This window comes from Phaethon aethereus (assembly GCF_964289735.1).
Source record: "Phaethon aethereus genome assembly, chromosome: 1".
NCBI lineage: Eukaryota > Metazoa > Chordata > Aves > Phaethontiformes > Phaethontidae > Phaethon > Phaethon aethereus.
In genome coordinates this window covers 124,854,995-124,868,573 of record NC_138575.1, presented here as the reverse complement: position 1 = coordinate 124,868,573, position 13,579 = coordinate 124,854,995, and the positions used below count along the sequence as shown (strand labels likewise).

The window sequence follows — 13,579 nt, the reverse complement described above, 5'->3', positions numbered from 1 at the left end:
TAAATACACAGAGATATATACATGCTGAAGACATAAGTGGATGATGCAAAAAAAGTTGGTAAAATTACAGCACGCTCATACTCTGCGAGAGAATCATCTGATACCAGTAGAGGGCACTCAGGGAAACTACATAACCTGACTGGGACCGTTCATGGTATTTACACTGAAAGTGCCAGCTAAAGCAGCTCTGAACAGGGAGTTAACAGACAACACCACCACATCTGAATTGTGCTGGGTATCAGTACGAACTATGTCCCCAATTTCCCACATTCTACAATTGATTTTTCCATATTTTCAGCAGAACTGTGCCTTGATCTCAACCCTACGGATAGATGTTTCTTTCCATAGGTCTGAGCAGTGCTGCTGTGCACCTGAAAATCTTTCTACTATCCTGCACAAAGCTGACTCATTATAAGTTGCAACCTGCCCAGAAAGATCACTCCTGAGTCATATTCAATGCAGAAATATGTTCTATCAGTCACTCTGAAGAATAGAACACTGTAGAAGAGATCTACATTTTAATACTGGGCACAACAGATTTCAATTTGCAGATGACCTAATAAAAGGTGGCCTATGACTTGATTTATTGATGAAGAACCAGAAAGTTTGACAAGCACTGCTCTAGGGAATTGAATTATTACTTAAAATAAAAAATGAAAGACTTGGCATATTGCTTGTAACTGAGTTTAATATACATGGTACAAAACTCACTAAAGATCTGTACACAATGGCATTTTTTTCCTTCAGTTGGACAGTTTTTATATACTTGCCATCTTCACTTACTACAAATAAACTGCTGTAAATTAACTTAAAAAATACAGCCTCTAACTTCTCTTGAAGCCCTGTGTAAGTAACCTCTGAAAATTAAAAGCAAAAAAATACAGCAACTCTTATTTCCTATATTGCCCATGCATCCCAGGTTTAGCTCACTCCAGATAATTAAATGATGTTCCTGAGTTTACATTCTCAGCATCTGTTTAGAGGCTTTTCAGTACTTTAGATTGACATGTTTTTACAACTTTGTTGACAGACGAGAGATGAATTTCAATGCTTTTCATAAACTGACTCATTCCATTTAGTCACAAACAACAGACAAACTTCATTGAGTAATACTTAATTCCTAAATCACAATGTAGAAGGTGATCTTAGGAGTAAGTCATTGTAAATAGGTATGCTTGGAAACAATTTTCTACTAGCATTTTCATAGTGATGGCCCAACCTGATTATTAAATAGTGTGAAAGAAAGAATATATGCATCCTTAAAAAGCACTGTTTTTGGTGATAATATAAAAGTAGTACTGTACCTGACCTGAAATCCTTAACCCATACTCCAGTTTAATGTTAAAACCTCCATCTTATAGCAATGCTGTGTGAATTAGTTCTTATTTACCCAAACTCTTGAAAATACAAGTATATGCATTGACATTTTATATTGACTTCTACCAGTTAATTTTGCTTGAAAGTGGGTCTTCTGAAGCTTTGCTAAAATAATGCATCTTAATAGCCTGTGATAATTAAAGTTATAATAAATGTCAACGAATCAATGTCTCTCAGTGCTCTGAATCCTCAGTTGCTCTGCCAAATTTCGCTACTTACTATAAAAGAGCCAAAATTTCATCCAGGATAAAAATACTGATTTCCAAGTCTGGCCTTGTCAATAGGAAACCCCCAAAGATTGCTCTTTAAGCATTAAAACTAATGAAGTCTGGATTCCTATTAATTCTGGTCCATCAAATGAATGAAATCAACAAATATTAAGCAAATGTAAGATGAAAACCTGGTATCTCTGTCCTCCAACATCAGTTAGCTTTAAATTCTCTGTCACTTCCTTTGACTGTAATCAGTCAATAGTTCACAGGCTACTGGGGACAAGAGAGGAACAGCATACCCAGACCAGATAATTGCCTAAACTTTGTGTCCACAAGTAACGAGGCTCCAATGTACTGACTATGCATAACACATTGAAAAAAGAATAAAAAATCAAATCCCCAATAAAAACACAATATAAATATGAGTTTTATCAAGCCAAAAAAATCTTTTTGTCAAAGTGTTTGCTATTGGAACATGTAATACTTGGTGGAATTTGGTTACCTTAAAGCATTTAAAATTCAAGCTAGTCACTTCAGGGTCCCTTTTAGTCCACAGGAAAAAAACAGCACATACAGAGATGCCTCAGATTTAGAGTGTAATTTTTATATATCTGAAGTTAGGACAGACAGAATCTCTAATTTAATGACTTCTCTAAGTGTAAGCATTTCAAAATTAATTTTGCAGTTTTTCCTTTCATTGGGTATTTTGAAAGTCTGGCCCAAACATTAAACCTAGAAGCATCTAAAACAATTTTCTTTCAGTAATCACAGCAACCTGTTCTGGTGTGAAAAACACAGATTTTAGTTTCTTTTGTTTTTACTTAAAAAAATTAACATTTAAGGCTTATTTTTATTTAGATAATGTATTATGCAAGTATCAAAGAACAGAAGTGCAGTAAAGCTATATAAAAGATGAAGGGCTACAGGTGAGACTGTTTAAAAATAAAACCATAACTGGAATCCTAACACTATTAAGTAAAATAATGGAAAAATTCACTCCATAAACTAAGCAGCTGTGCTATTTCACAATATTGTAACAAAGCAGAATAAATAGATAGCATTCTTTTTTCCCCCCTTCTTTTTCCTTGATGCTTCAGCAAAGCTATATGATTGAATGTACCAATAGTCATTTAAATGCTCATCAGCTTATGCTTAACGTAAACCTAAGTAACCGCAACTTTTTTAACATACTGCTTTTATGAATTTGAGATTTTAAAACGAAAGCAGTTTTACATGTTAGCTAGGTTAAACAGCAAAGATATATGTATAGAACTAGATATATACAACCTAACTGGTAAATCTAAGTAACATCAGTTCTTCTAATGTCCCAAGAGATAAATCTCTTTTAGAATGCACTAAGAAAAACAAAACCACCTATGTATAGTGGTGAGACAGTATTCTACAAATGACCAGACATTAAGGTATCTGCAATTCTTGTATCTGAGCTCTTCAACATATAAGTATGTACTCTCAGTCCACATACTTTGATAATATGGAGGATATAATGTACTCTATAGTCTATATATACTCATATAATGTACTCTAAGTCTAAAATGTGGTTTTCAGACACTTCAAATAGAATATTTGCTTTGTTTTAGAAATATTGCAAATAGCTGACCCTTCTCAAAGTATTCTCATTGATAAAGACAGGTCATTAGAAAAAGAATGTAATAAGCAATAGAATATAAAAGCAAAAGTGATAGTTATATATACCAAACAGGAAACAGCATTCTATGTAAAACCAGTGTTCCCCGCCCCACACATGCATGAACTACCAAGCAAACATGTGGCAGGGACAGCACTGTCTAGAATAGCACATTATTGAACAAATATGAAAGCAAGCAGATTGCACTCCATTTCATAAATGTAATATTTAAATATCAGGAGAGTTTTGGGTATTATTTTGTTCTTTGCAGGGCACAGACTTAAAAAAAAGATTGCTTTCATCTGTTTTGACACTGTAAAATATGTTTGATGTACTTCTATTGACTAGGTGCTCGTATCAGGTAAAAGGTCACAGTTAACTCGAGACTAATGATGGATCACTTGATATACAGCTGCCAGCAAATAACACCATAGAACAGCAAAGAAAATGGCAACTGTAGGATAAAGACTAGTGCTGTCCCCTTCTCAGAAGCAAGCTCTCTCTAGAACCTCCAAGGGATCTCTTCCATCAGCGGAAAGAGTCTGTTATCCTTCTGAGGGGCAGCTGGGGCGAGTGTGTGTGAAATCACTTGGCACATGTACATATTCTGTCATTTATGATATAATAATAACAGCTAAATACTTTTGAAATACTACTTTTACCTTAACAATAAGGTTTTCTGGGACAGAGTCTGCTTCTTTTTCTACACACGCACTTCATCTTTTATGGCCAACTGCTTCTATGCAGTTTATTACAGCATATGGCTAATGGCAACCTACTGGCAACATGACATGATGGCCCCATTCTAAAGAGTGCTTGAATTTGTGTATAAAGAGTGGTTAAAAAACATGGCTAATTTTTTGGTGTTAAACTTCATTGCTACTGCCCATGTTCATCAGTGCTTCTATGAATTGTGACTTGATTTTTTTAATGTTTATTGTAACAAAAGTTTTCAAAATTGGGCTCAGACTGTATTTTTTCCCAAGCGGTACAATCTCTTGTTATCAGCCACATACTGCATTTGCTTATTTAACTTGTACTTTTTTGTAACAATCGATTTGGCAAGATATTCAGGGTCATTTTAGCAGCTGCTCCCTGTAGCTGACAGGTTATGAAACAGCAGTGGATCTATGTATCTTTTATGTGCAACCGATGGCACAAAGTTTTAGGTTTGGTTATTGTGTACACTTCATGTGCTGGATCCGAACTAATTTTCATGCAAAGCATCTGCCAGTACACAAATAACCCATCATCAGCCGGGCTTGTATCTCCTCTGCAGATCTGTGTTGTGTTCTCCTTTTCTGTCATTTCAGAATAGCTACACCCTAATAAAATATTTTTTATCACTGTAGACAGAACTTAGTTGCAAAGCAGTTAAGTTTGTTATAATAATAGCATAATGAACAGAAAGCAGTAGGAGGGAAAATAAGTTACCTTCAAATACATAGGTGCTTTTCTACTAATTACAAGTTTCTTATTATAGTGACAATTATGTGGTATGCCACTAAACGAATCAAACTCAGACAACACAGTCTTACTCCACAGCAAAATCAGTCTTCTGTTTTAATCACTTTACCAAAGCATCGTCTCTAGCATAACACTCCAGCCCACAACTCTTCCATTCCCCACTACACTGTGAGCACAGGTGTTCTGACTATCTCATTTTTTGTCACTGTTTGTTACAAAAGAGTGATGTCTTGTAGTGTACAAGGGAGACAAGGACATAGGAGATGGCAAAGAATTATTATCCTTCAAATAATTTAGCCTCATATTTCCTTCTTTCATGTGGCCTGAAGTCAGGCACAGTATTTGTGTAGTAATCCTAATTGTTCAGACTTACTTTTTATGTATACAAACATAAATGATAATAGGCTTGTCATTAAAAAATAATTACTGCTTTTGTCTCATATTTCTGAGCTACCGGCATGGTAAAAATAGAAGCAAAAGCCTTTTTTCAATTTCAAAATCTTGTTAATTATCACAGTATGTCTCCCCAAGGTGTACATAATTATTTCATAATAGGATAATTAAAGTCCCTTGGTCCGTGCTTCGGGATTTACAAAACAAAACAAAAAAAAAAGCCAGTATTAAATGAAAATGAACAGAAAAGAAAGCATAAAACAATTATTTCACACAATCATAAGTTTATAAACACCTATAAAATAAAGGCAGAAAACTTTCAAGCAACAATTTTCAGCTTTACATCTTGTTTTTTTTCCTGCTACCACCTAACTTTTTCTCTACTTCAATGGTAAAACTAACATGTGAGAATTATTTTTCAGCATATATCTCAAGTCAAATATTTGGCTCTAGTGGACATGCCAATTTGACCTAACACATTGGCATGATGTGGCTTGCGCCAACATAACTTAAGCAAGCCAAATTCATCAGAAAACATAATGCAGGAAGGTCAGATGAATTAAAGAGGTATAAACACATATGCTCAGACACATGGGGAATGCATATGTGGGGAACATAAAAAGAAGAGCTGGTAGGTACAGAGAAGAATTTCTTAAGAAAGATCAAATATGGAAGATGCACCAATTAGCATTCTGCGTGTCTGGTTTTGTCCTTCCCAGTTAGCTAAAACATAACTCAAGAAGGACTAATAATTTTCCCTGAAAGAAGGAATGTGGCAATTTAGGGCTTGCCCCCCCTTTTGTTTCTCGTTATTAATTAAAAATACCCGTACACTGCTGAGAAGTCATGTTTTCTTCACCTTTCCATATGCCAATGGTAACTAAACTCTTGCATTCAAGCTTCCAAAAGATATTTTTTAGACAAATGCCTGTTTTCATATGATGTGAACGGGTATATCAATTTACAAGAATAAGTAAATAATCCAATAAGCTTTACTTTCTTATCTAGTAAAGGAAAAGCAGTGCTAAAGAAACAACAGTGTGGAAAAAAAACCACCCCAAAACTTCACAAGTGGAGTAGAATACCATCAGTTACCCAAAGATGATGACTATCAGCAGATTTTTAACTTGTTCTCATGTATCCTATTAGGGACTCATCAGCCATCAATGAACAGCATGTCTGCCCTTAGAAAGCATGCTATAAGAACAAGCCTGATGTTTGCCACTTAGACAGTGGGACAACTTTTTTTATTTGGGACAACCTGCACTTGCCAGAAATAAATATTTTCATAGCACTCAAGACTTCTGAGCTACAAAACAAGCAAGTGGAAGCAGACATACTTTTAGGATTTTATTTAGCAAATGACAAAGGTAAAATCCAAGAGAGAAACTTACAACTCAAAGACCATATAAAGCATTCCATCTGAGCTGTACGTTTCCAATAGTTCAACAATATGAGGATGCTTCAGCATGTGACAAATACTGGCTTCCCTCTTCAGATCTGTGAAAGATAATATGGCAGTATATTAGCTATATAATCATTTATAATCATATATAATCATAATTAGCTACAACATGTAATTCTTATATACCAAAAAAACCTGAAAACAACTAGAACACAATGTTTGGAAACGTACACGTCTGAAATTTCTAATAAAATCTTTAATCTCAATAAAGAACAGTGACAAGATGATATTTATCCTCCTTTAGAACTTAAGTGTGAAATTAAGCTTAAAAACTCATATAGATCCCAAAATACAAACACGGAAAACTTAGTAGGCTTTCTTGAGTTGACCTATTAATATAAGATCTCTTTGGTCATAATCTGAAGAACTGTATAGTAGTAAGTTCCTTTAATGCACATATGCAGACTACACCAAGATTTCCATCTTCAATATCCAACATCACTGCAAAATTATCTCCAAATACAGAAGACAGGCTCTTTCACCACACCACAGATTTATTAAAACCTGGAGGTCTCTAGTCTGATCCCTCTGCTCAAAGCAAGGTCAACTACAGCAGGTTACCCAGGACCACATTCAGCTGGGTTTTGAACATGTCCAAGAATGGAGACTCTATAACCTGTCTAGGAAACCTATACTGGTAACTGATCACCCTTATAAGTAAAGAAGTTTTTGCTTATGTTTGAATTTCTTGCAGTTTACTTCTTTAATAGTGATTTTCTTTTAAAAAAATTACAATGTATGAAATGACACTGGCATAATTTTTAAACAATATTAGCTTGCATCTCTGTTCTAGAGAAGAGGGGGGAAAAGCACTAACGGTTGTGAACACAGAAAGAGCAGAAACCACTGTGACATCTCTCAAAGCTTGGAGAGATTTTGTTTTTAATCGAACAACACTTTCACTTTTTCTGATCACAAATCAATCCTTCTGCTACTACAGAAATGCAAAAAAACCAAACTGCATTGAATTAATTTTCTTTCTTCTTTATTAAAATTATTTAGTATTTTTGTTAATCATCCTTAATTTTTTTTTTAAACTTATCACTAGTATTCTAGAAAACAGCAAAATCCTGAATGAATAGCCTTGATGATAATTTGAGAAGAGAAAAAAATATCAGTCTGTATTCTGAAGTGGACATTTTACTTTTCTATTTTCTTTCCATACCATTGTTCAAGAACGACCTACATACGTATTTATGGGAAAACATAAATACAGTTTCTTGGTTTGAGAATGCTTACCATATTGTTGTGCTATGCTAGAAATAAATTTTAAATGTACTATTTTCATACATGCCCTATTACATTGCTAACATAAAGCAATACCATTCAAAACTACAAGCAGCAAGATGAACATTCATGTGAAGCATTTAACATGTTACTTAGATTTATGCTAGACTTTTTATCTTTTAGTCATCTATAAATTAGAAGAAATGCTCAGAATTTGGAAATGACTGAATTTTAATCCAAGAAAAATTTTGACATTCACAAAGAGCAAATTTTCCTACTGGCACTTTAATATTACACTTGCATTATGTGCTTCCTACCTCACATTCATGCAAATATAACCCAAAAGCAAAATGAGCAGAGCAATCCCTTAGAAATCATTATGTAATATCATCTTAGGAAGTGCAGACAGAGCAGCAAAAGGAAGCAAATAATAGTCTCTTTGCTGATACAGAAAAAATTTAAAGAAATGAATGTAAAATTTGTCCTTCGTACAGAGTTTCTATCAAATAAGAAAACAGCAGCATGTCTTTCACTATTGAAAATACTCGCATATCAGTTTTTACATATGTAATGTGCCCTTCCATCATGCTTAGGCATTGATTCGACACTGACTACCGCCTCTTTTCTAAGCAGCAAGGTTCATCCTTGTCTTGCACTGAAGTACACATCCAGTCTTTCCTAAATAGGAACACAGGTAAGCACATGGAAGGATAATGTAAGAGAATAGAGCGCTATGTGATTCTGTGAATGACTATGATGTCCAGAAAATACAGCGCTCTTACTGTATAACGACTTTAATGCTACCACACTTCACCATGGTATCTGATTATCCACCTAATTTTAGGTGGAAAGCAAAGTGAAAATCCAATAGGAAACTACAGAAAAGTTCTGTTTTGTTTATGGGTAAAAACTGTGTTCAAAATAGTTTATTTTGGCTCTTTATTAATTTCTTGTGGGCTTTATTTGTATTTTGAAAGGAAGTAGAACTGTAAGGAAGAAAATACATGCTGACATTTACCTCATTCCTTTGTGTAATTGCATGAGTGAAACAATTGCTCACAGACTGAGCATCAGCAGCAGTGGAAGGAGAAAGTGGAAACGAAAATCTCCAAACAGGAAAACAAATGAACAGAAGTCACAAAACAAGATTTTGTACAACTAAGGGGTCTTGCGGCTGAGAGCAGAACAAAGTCCTATTTTGAAAACAGCAGGAACTTGTTCAACAGTAGACTTATTAAAGAAGAAAAAACTAGTATAAGAGACAAGTATATACCACGTTGATTCAACAAAGCCACAGGGCAGAAAAGAGATGATGGATTCTGAAGTCCATTTGGACTGTGACCCAAATATCAAAATATGTCATATTCAAGACCAGTAAAAAGGAAAGGGGAGGGAGGAGAAAAGGCAGAGATGGCACATATATTTCATAGTTTTCAGTTAAAAAAAGACATCATCATCATCTACTCAATCCGTTATCAAATGCTTTTACCAGACAATTAAATTTCATCTCCACATGTTCCTCAAGAGGTAATTAAAATCCCGAATGCCTACAGATACTGTTCCAGTTCTGAGTACAACATAAAACCAAGCAGATGTTTGGCTGCAAGCAGGTGACTGAAGATTTCCTAAGAAAAATCCCATTATTATGTTGTGAGCCACTGTATTATCTGTAACTTATCATTCTGAATGTAACATCGTATGAACTACTTACTACCTCCTGTTAAGTTTTCTAAACCTCTGCTAAGTATTTTAGCCATGTCATGTAGTAATTAAAGTTCCCACACATCCCATATCAAAATAAGTCTTTCATATTCCAAGCACCTAAAAGAGCTTCAGGACAACTCTAGAATCTGCAAATGGAGTAAGTTGGCTTTAAGCAGCAAGAGGCGACATGAACCATTTACTAATGGTTGTGTATCTCATATTTATAACAGTCTCCTTCACTAGTAAACAAAATTTATCTAAAAGAACACACCCTAAGGCAAGACAAGGACTTAGAATCAAAAGAACAAACTTTTAATTGATAAACCATTTTACTTTATATTTGAATCTCTTCAAACACTTCACGTATTAATTTTTCTCCTCTTGATATGGCTGAAGAAATGACTTTCCGGTCCATTCTTTAAGCCTTCTCTGTCAACATGACTTTCAAAATTAAACATTAATGACAACAGCGATAATAAATAGAACAGTAAAGTTTAAAAGCACAAGCTTTAGAAGTTTCTCTGCCAACTGCATGAAAGGTATTGTTAGACAACCAGAAATAGGGAGAAAGTCATGGTGTTTCATTTAACTCGCTTAGCACACAGTCTGATACTTCACATCATAATTTGAAAAGCATTTAAAAGCTGTCATTTTACACTACCCTTACCAATAAAAATTCCAGAATTTCAATCTGTTTACAAAACTTTGAGGGTTTTTTTTTTTTTAAGAAACTGGAGACACGTTCAAATTTCCATTTTATACATGGCTAATTATTTAGAGAGAGTCACCGAAGTTGTTAAAATGGCATGAAAGTTCAGATTTCTAAGAAAAGGGTATTCCCAGGAATAACAACCACAAAGAGAAAACCCAGCCTAGTGTTTGGATAGCAACACTAAAAATGAATTGCTGGAAGCACTAAAAAGATAACTGCTCTAAATAAAAGTTAAGCAAGATATGTCAATCTTTGACAGAAAATACAAAACATGAGCATCACTTAAAATCTCCATGGGACTTAACTACCTAATATCCTACGCATCTCTGACAATTCTGGCAAACACCTGATTTCCTTTCAAAATCTGATACCCAAGATTTTAAAACACCTCAAACATACTGAACATATTTTGAAAGTATCCTACAACATGGAAGAATTAGATGCTCTCTAGCAGCCTGGATTATGGCACCATTTTAACATCTTAGAAGTGACATGCACAGACTGTAGCACCACATCTTTTTTGGGGAAGGAAAGCATCAAGTTTTTTAGCAAGATGGAAGACATACATAATTTTTAAACATACAGCATTCTGATTTTCCAGGGTCAGCCCTTTAAAGGATTATTAGCTTGAGTATGACAGTATTTTGAAAGGAAGTATCTACATCAGTAGTAAACTTCTTGCTTAAAAGGCTTCTATATATCTTGTACGGTGAGAATATGATCATATATAATTTAAATAGATATGGTAGTACTAATTTTTAATTGGAAATCAATACGCTTTTTTCATTTGGTTGTGTCATTCTCACCTACCATCCTTCGCTGTGTCTCACGGAGAAGCTGCTGACCAGTCCAACTGGAATTCTTCCAGATACAACTAAACTGAATGATGTGCTTTAGAAATGTGCCTCATGCACTCCAGTCTTGAACAGGCCACAAGGCCAGATTAGTCCTAGTTCAAACCCCCTGAAGCATGTATAAGGCAGACACTGAGACCTCAGAAACAACTGTTTTGCTCTACAAATACATTGGTTTTTGTCTTGTGGAGTAGCCTTGGCTAGCTGCTAAACTCCCACCCAGGCTCTTGCTCACTCTCTGCTCTCAGCAGGGCAGGGGGTAGAAAATATGAAGAACAGGAACAAAAAAGCTCATGGGTTGAGATAAAGAGGAGATTTCTTACCAGTTACTACTGTGTGCAAAATAGCCTTACGTGACAAAGTTAACTATTGCAAGTTAAAATAAATGTTTACTTACTGATTTGGGTAGAGGGAATAGAAAAAGTAAACATTAAATCAACAAATTTTCTCCCCCCTTTCCCAGGCTCAACTTCACTCCTTCACTCTAGACTCCTCTACCCCCCAATTCTCAGTGGTGCAGGGGGGTGGGGGTCATACTCAGTACACAGTGTTCCTCTGTGCTGCTCCTTCCTTCTTACAGCTTTCTGCTGTTCCAGCATGGGTCCCCCCTCCCACGGGCTGCAGGGGATATCTGCTCTGCTACGGTAAACCTCCTCCTCCTTCCCTGATCTTGGCTTTCCCTCTTTTTGTTCCACACTTCCCATGCTTTGCTCCAGCATTTCCTATCCTTCCTTAAATATATTTTCACAGAAGAGCCCCCCACACAACTGATGGATTCAGCTTTGGTCTGTTGGAGTCATCTGGAACCAGCTGTGTCCAGCACAGGGCAGCTCCGAGCCTCTTCCCACACAAGGTGCCCCTGCAGCCTCCCATTACCAAAAACTTGCCACTTACACTTAATACAGGTCTGGTCCATTTTCTAGTAGCCAAGACTGCACTAGACACCATGCTTCGAGGGGCTCCAGAGGAAGTAACTACCTGCAAGCTGAGCACACCGCTATACACCTCTGCCTCAAGACAGCATGTTAACAAGCACACAACGCATCCTACGCAACAGCAAACTCTAGTTTAACCAATCACACTGTACCTGAGGTCACACTTCCAAAACCAGGTGAACTTTCAGGGCAACACTAGCTTAAAAAGTTTCCTGTTCCCCCTCGCTTTGTTCATTCTTGCTCCTCTGTGAAAATTACTTTTAGGCTTTATTATCCTAATAATATAGCAAGGAAGTCATAAAAGCTCTCAGCACAGCCAACATACTGCAACAGGAATGATCAGCTGGAGGTTGGAACCTCCTATACTAACACTGGCAATGAAACTCCTATACTACAGAACCACAGTGATGTTTCTACCCCAAAGATGTTTAATTTTTCTCTTCCACAAGAGAGTATTCCCCTTTCTCTTAATTAAAACCGCACCACCTGCCTTCCTGGGATATGTGACCAACTCCTCATCACACATACATCTGAGCAGCTAACGACTCCTTGCCTCAACAAGTAGTAAAAGCTTTCCTGCCGCCCCTCCCACACACTTTGGGCTGGCTAAAGCTGATTTAACTGCTGGCTGTTTCTCCCTTCATCCCACACACATTCTTGCCCTCTATTCCACTGTGCAGCAGCCTGGAGCTTGTCACACCACACACCAAACCATTTCAGTATTAACTCAGTAATAAAACATTTTTTTTTCCCCCCACTGGCTTGGTGTTATGCAGTCTTAGCATGTGAAATGGCTCAGTGAGCAATCTCAAGTATAGAAGCTGGCTTAAAATAAGGAAAGGAATATGGATGGAGAAAGCAAATAAGACTATGAAAGCCAGCACTCAGAGCTGCTTAGGATGTTGCAAAACACAAGAAGCACACACCTTTCCCTGCAAAGTGTCTCCATCATCACCAAATCTTTTATTGTATAATCAATCAAATTAACAAACATGCCTAAAACATATACCAAAAAGAAACAAATGCATATAGCTTGTGAATGGCCCTTGATAAAAACACCACGGTAATCAATAATTACAATGACTATGTGCGATAATCTACCTCCAGTCAGAATCTTTTGTTTTAATGCTACTGTAGCATTTGGAAACAAACCAATGACATGAAGAAAGAAAAACAAAATGCAGTTACAGCTAATACTCAACAACCAGAATCCATTTCTGAGCGCCCCCCCCCCCCGAAACTTATAGACATTTCCATTGTGTAGAATCAGACTTTATAGGCACTCACTAAATTCTGAATAACTTCCATTTTCTACTCTATTCTTTCTCAGTGTTTGGACATAAATATAAACATGTTAATGGCTTTTTAGCTGGAGCTGGGTGTCTTGGGAGACTTAAAAGGCAATTTTCCTTCCTCAGTTCATACTCCATCAGATATGAAGAACATGAAAAAACACTTTCTTTTTCTCTCATGACTTCTGATACATCCAACAGACTTGTCCGGAAGCAAGGTGATTTGCGTGGTTGTGTCCATGAAAGCAAACCCTCCCTCCTTTTCCTCATTTCCTCATTTTTACTGGCATACAAAT

At 36.2% G+C, this 13,579-nt stretch overlaps 1 protein-coding gene across 5 annotated transcripts in view; it reads right to left on the bottom strand.

Moving 5' to 3' along the window:
• The window catches only part of CASK (calcium/calmodulin dependent serine protein kinase), a 226,309-nt gene that overhangs the window by 130,076 nt on the left and 82,654 nt on the right, over nucleotides 1–13,579 (bottom strand). For all 5 annotated transcript variants that reach the window (XM_082009616.1, XM_082009618.1, XM_082009619.1 and 2 more), the window contains exon 3: nucleotides 6,489–6,594. In XM_082009616.1, coding sequence (XP_081865742.1) covers nucleotides 6,489–6,594 — 106 coding nt within the window. The remainder of the gene's footprint in view (nucleotides 1–6,488; nucleotides 6,595–13,579) is intronic.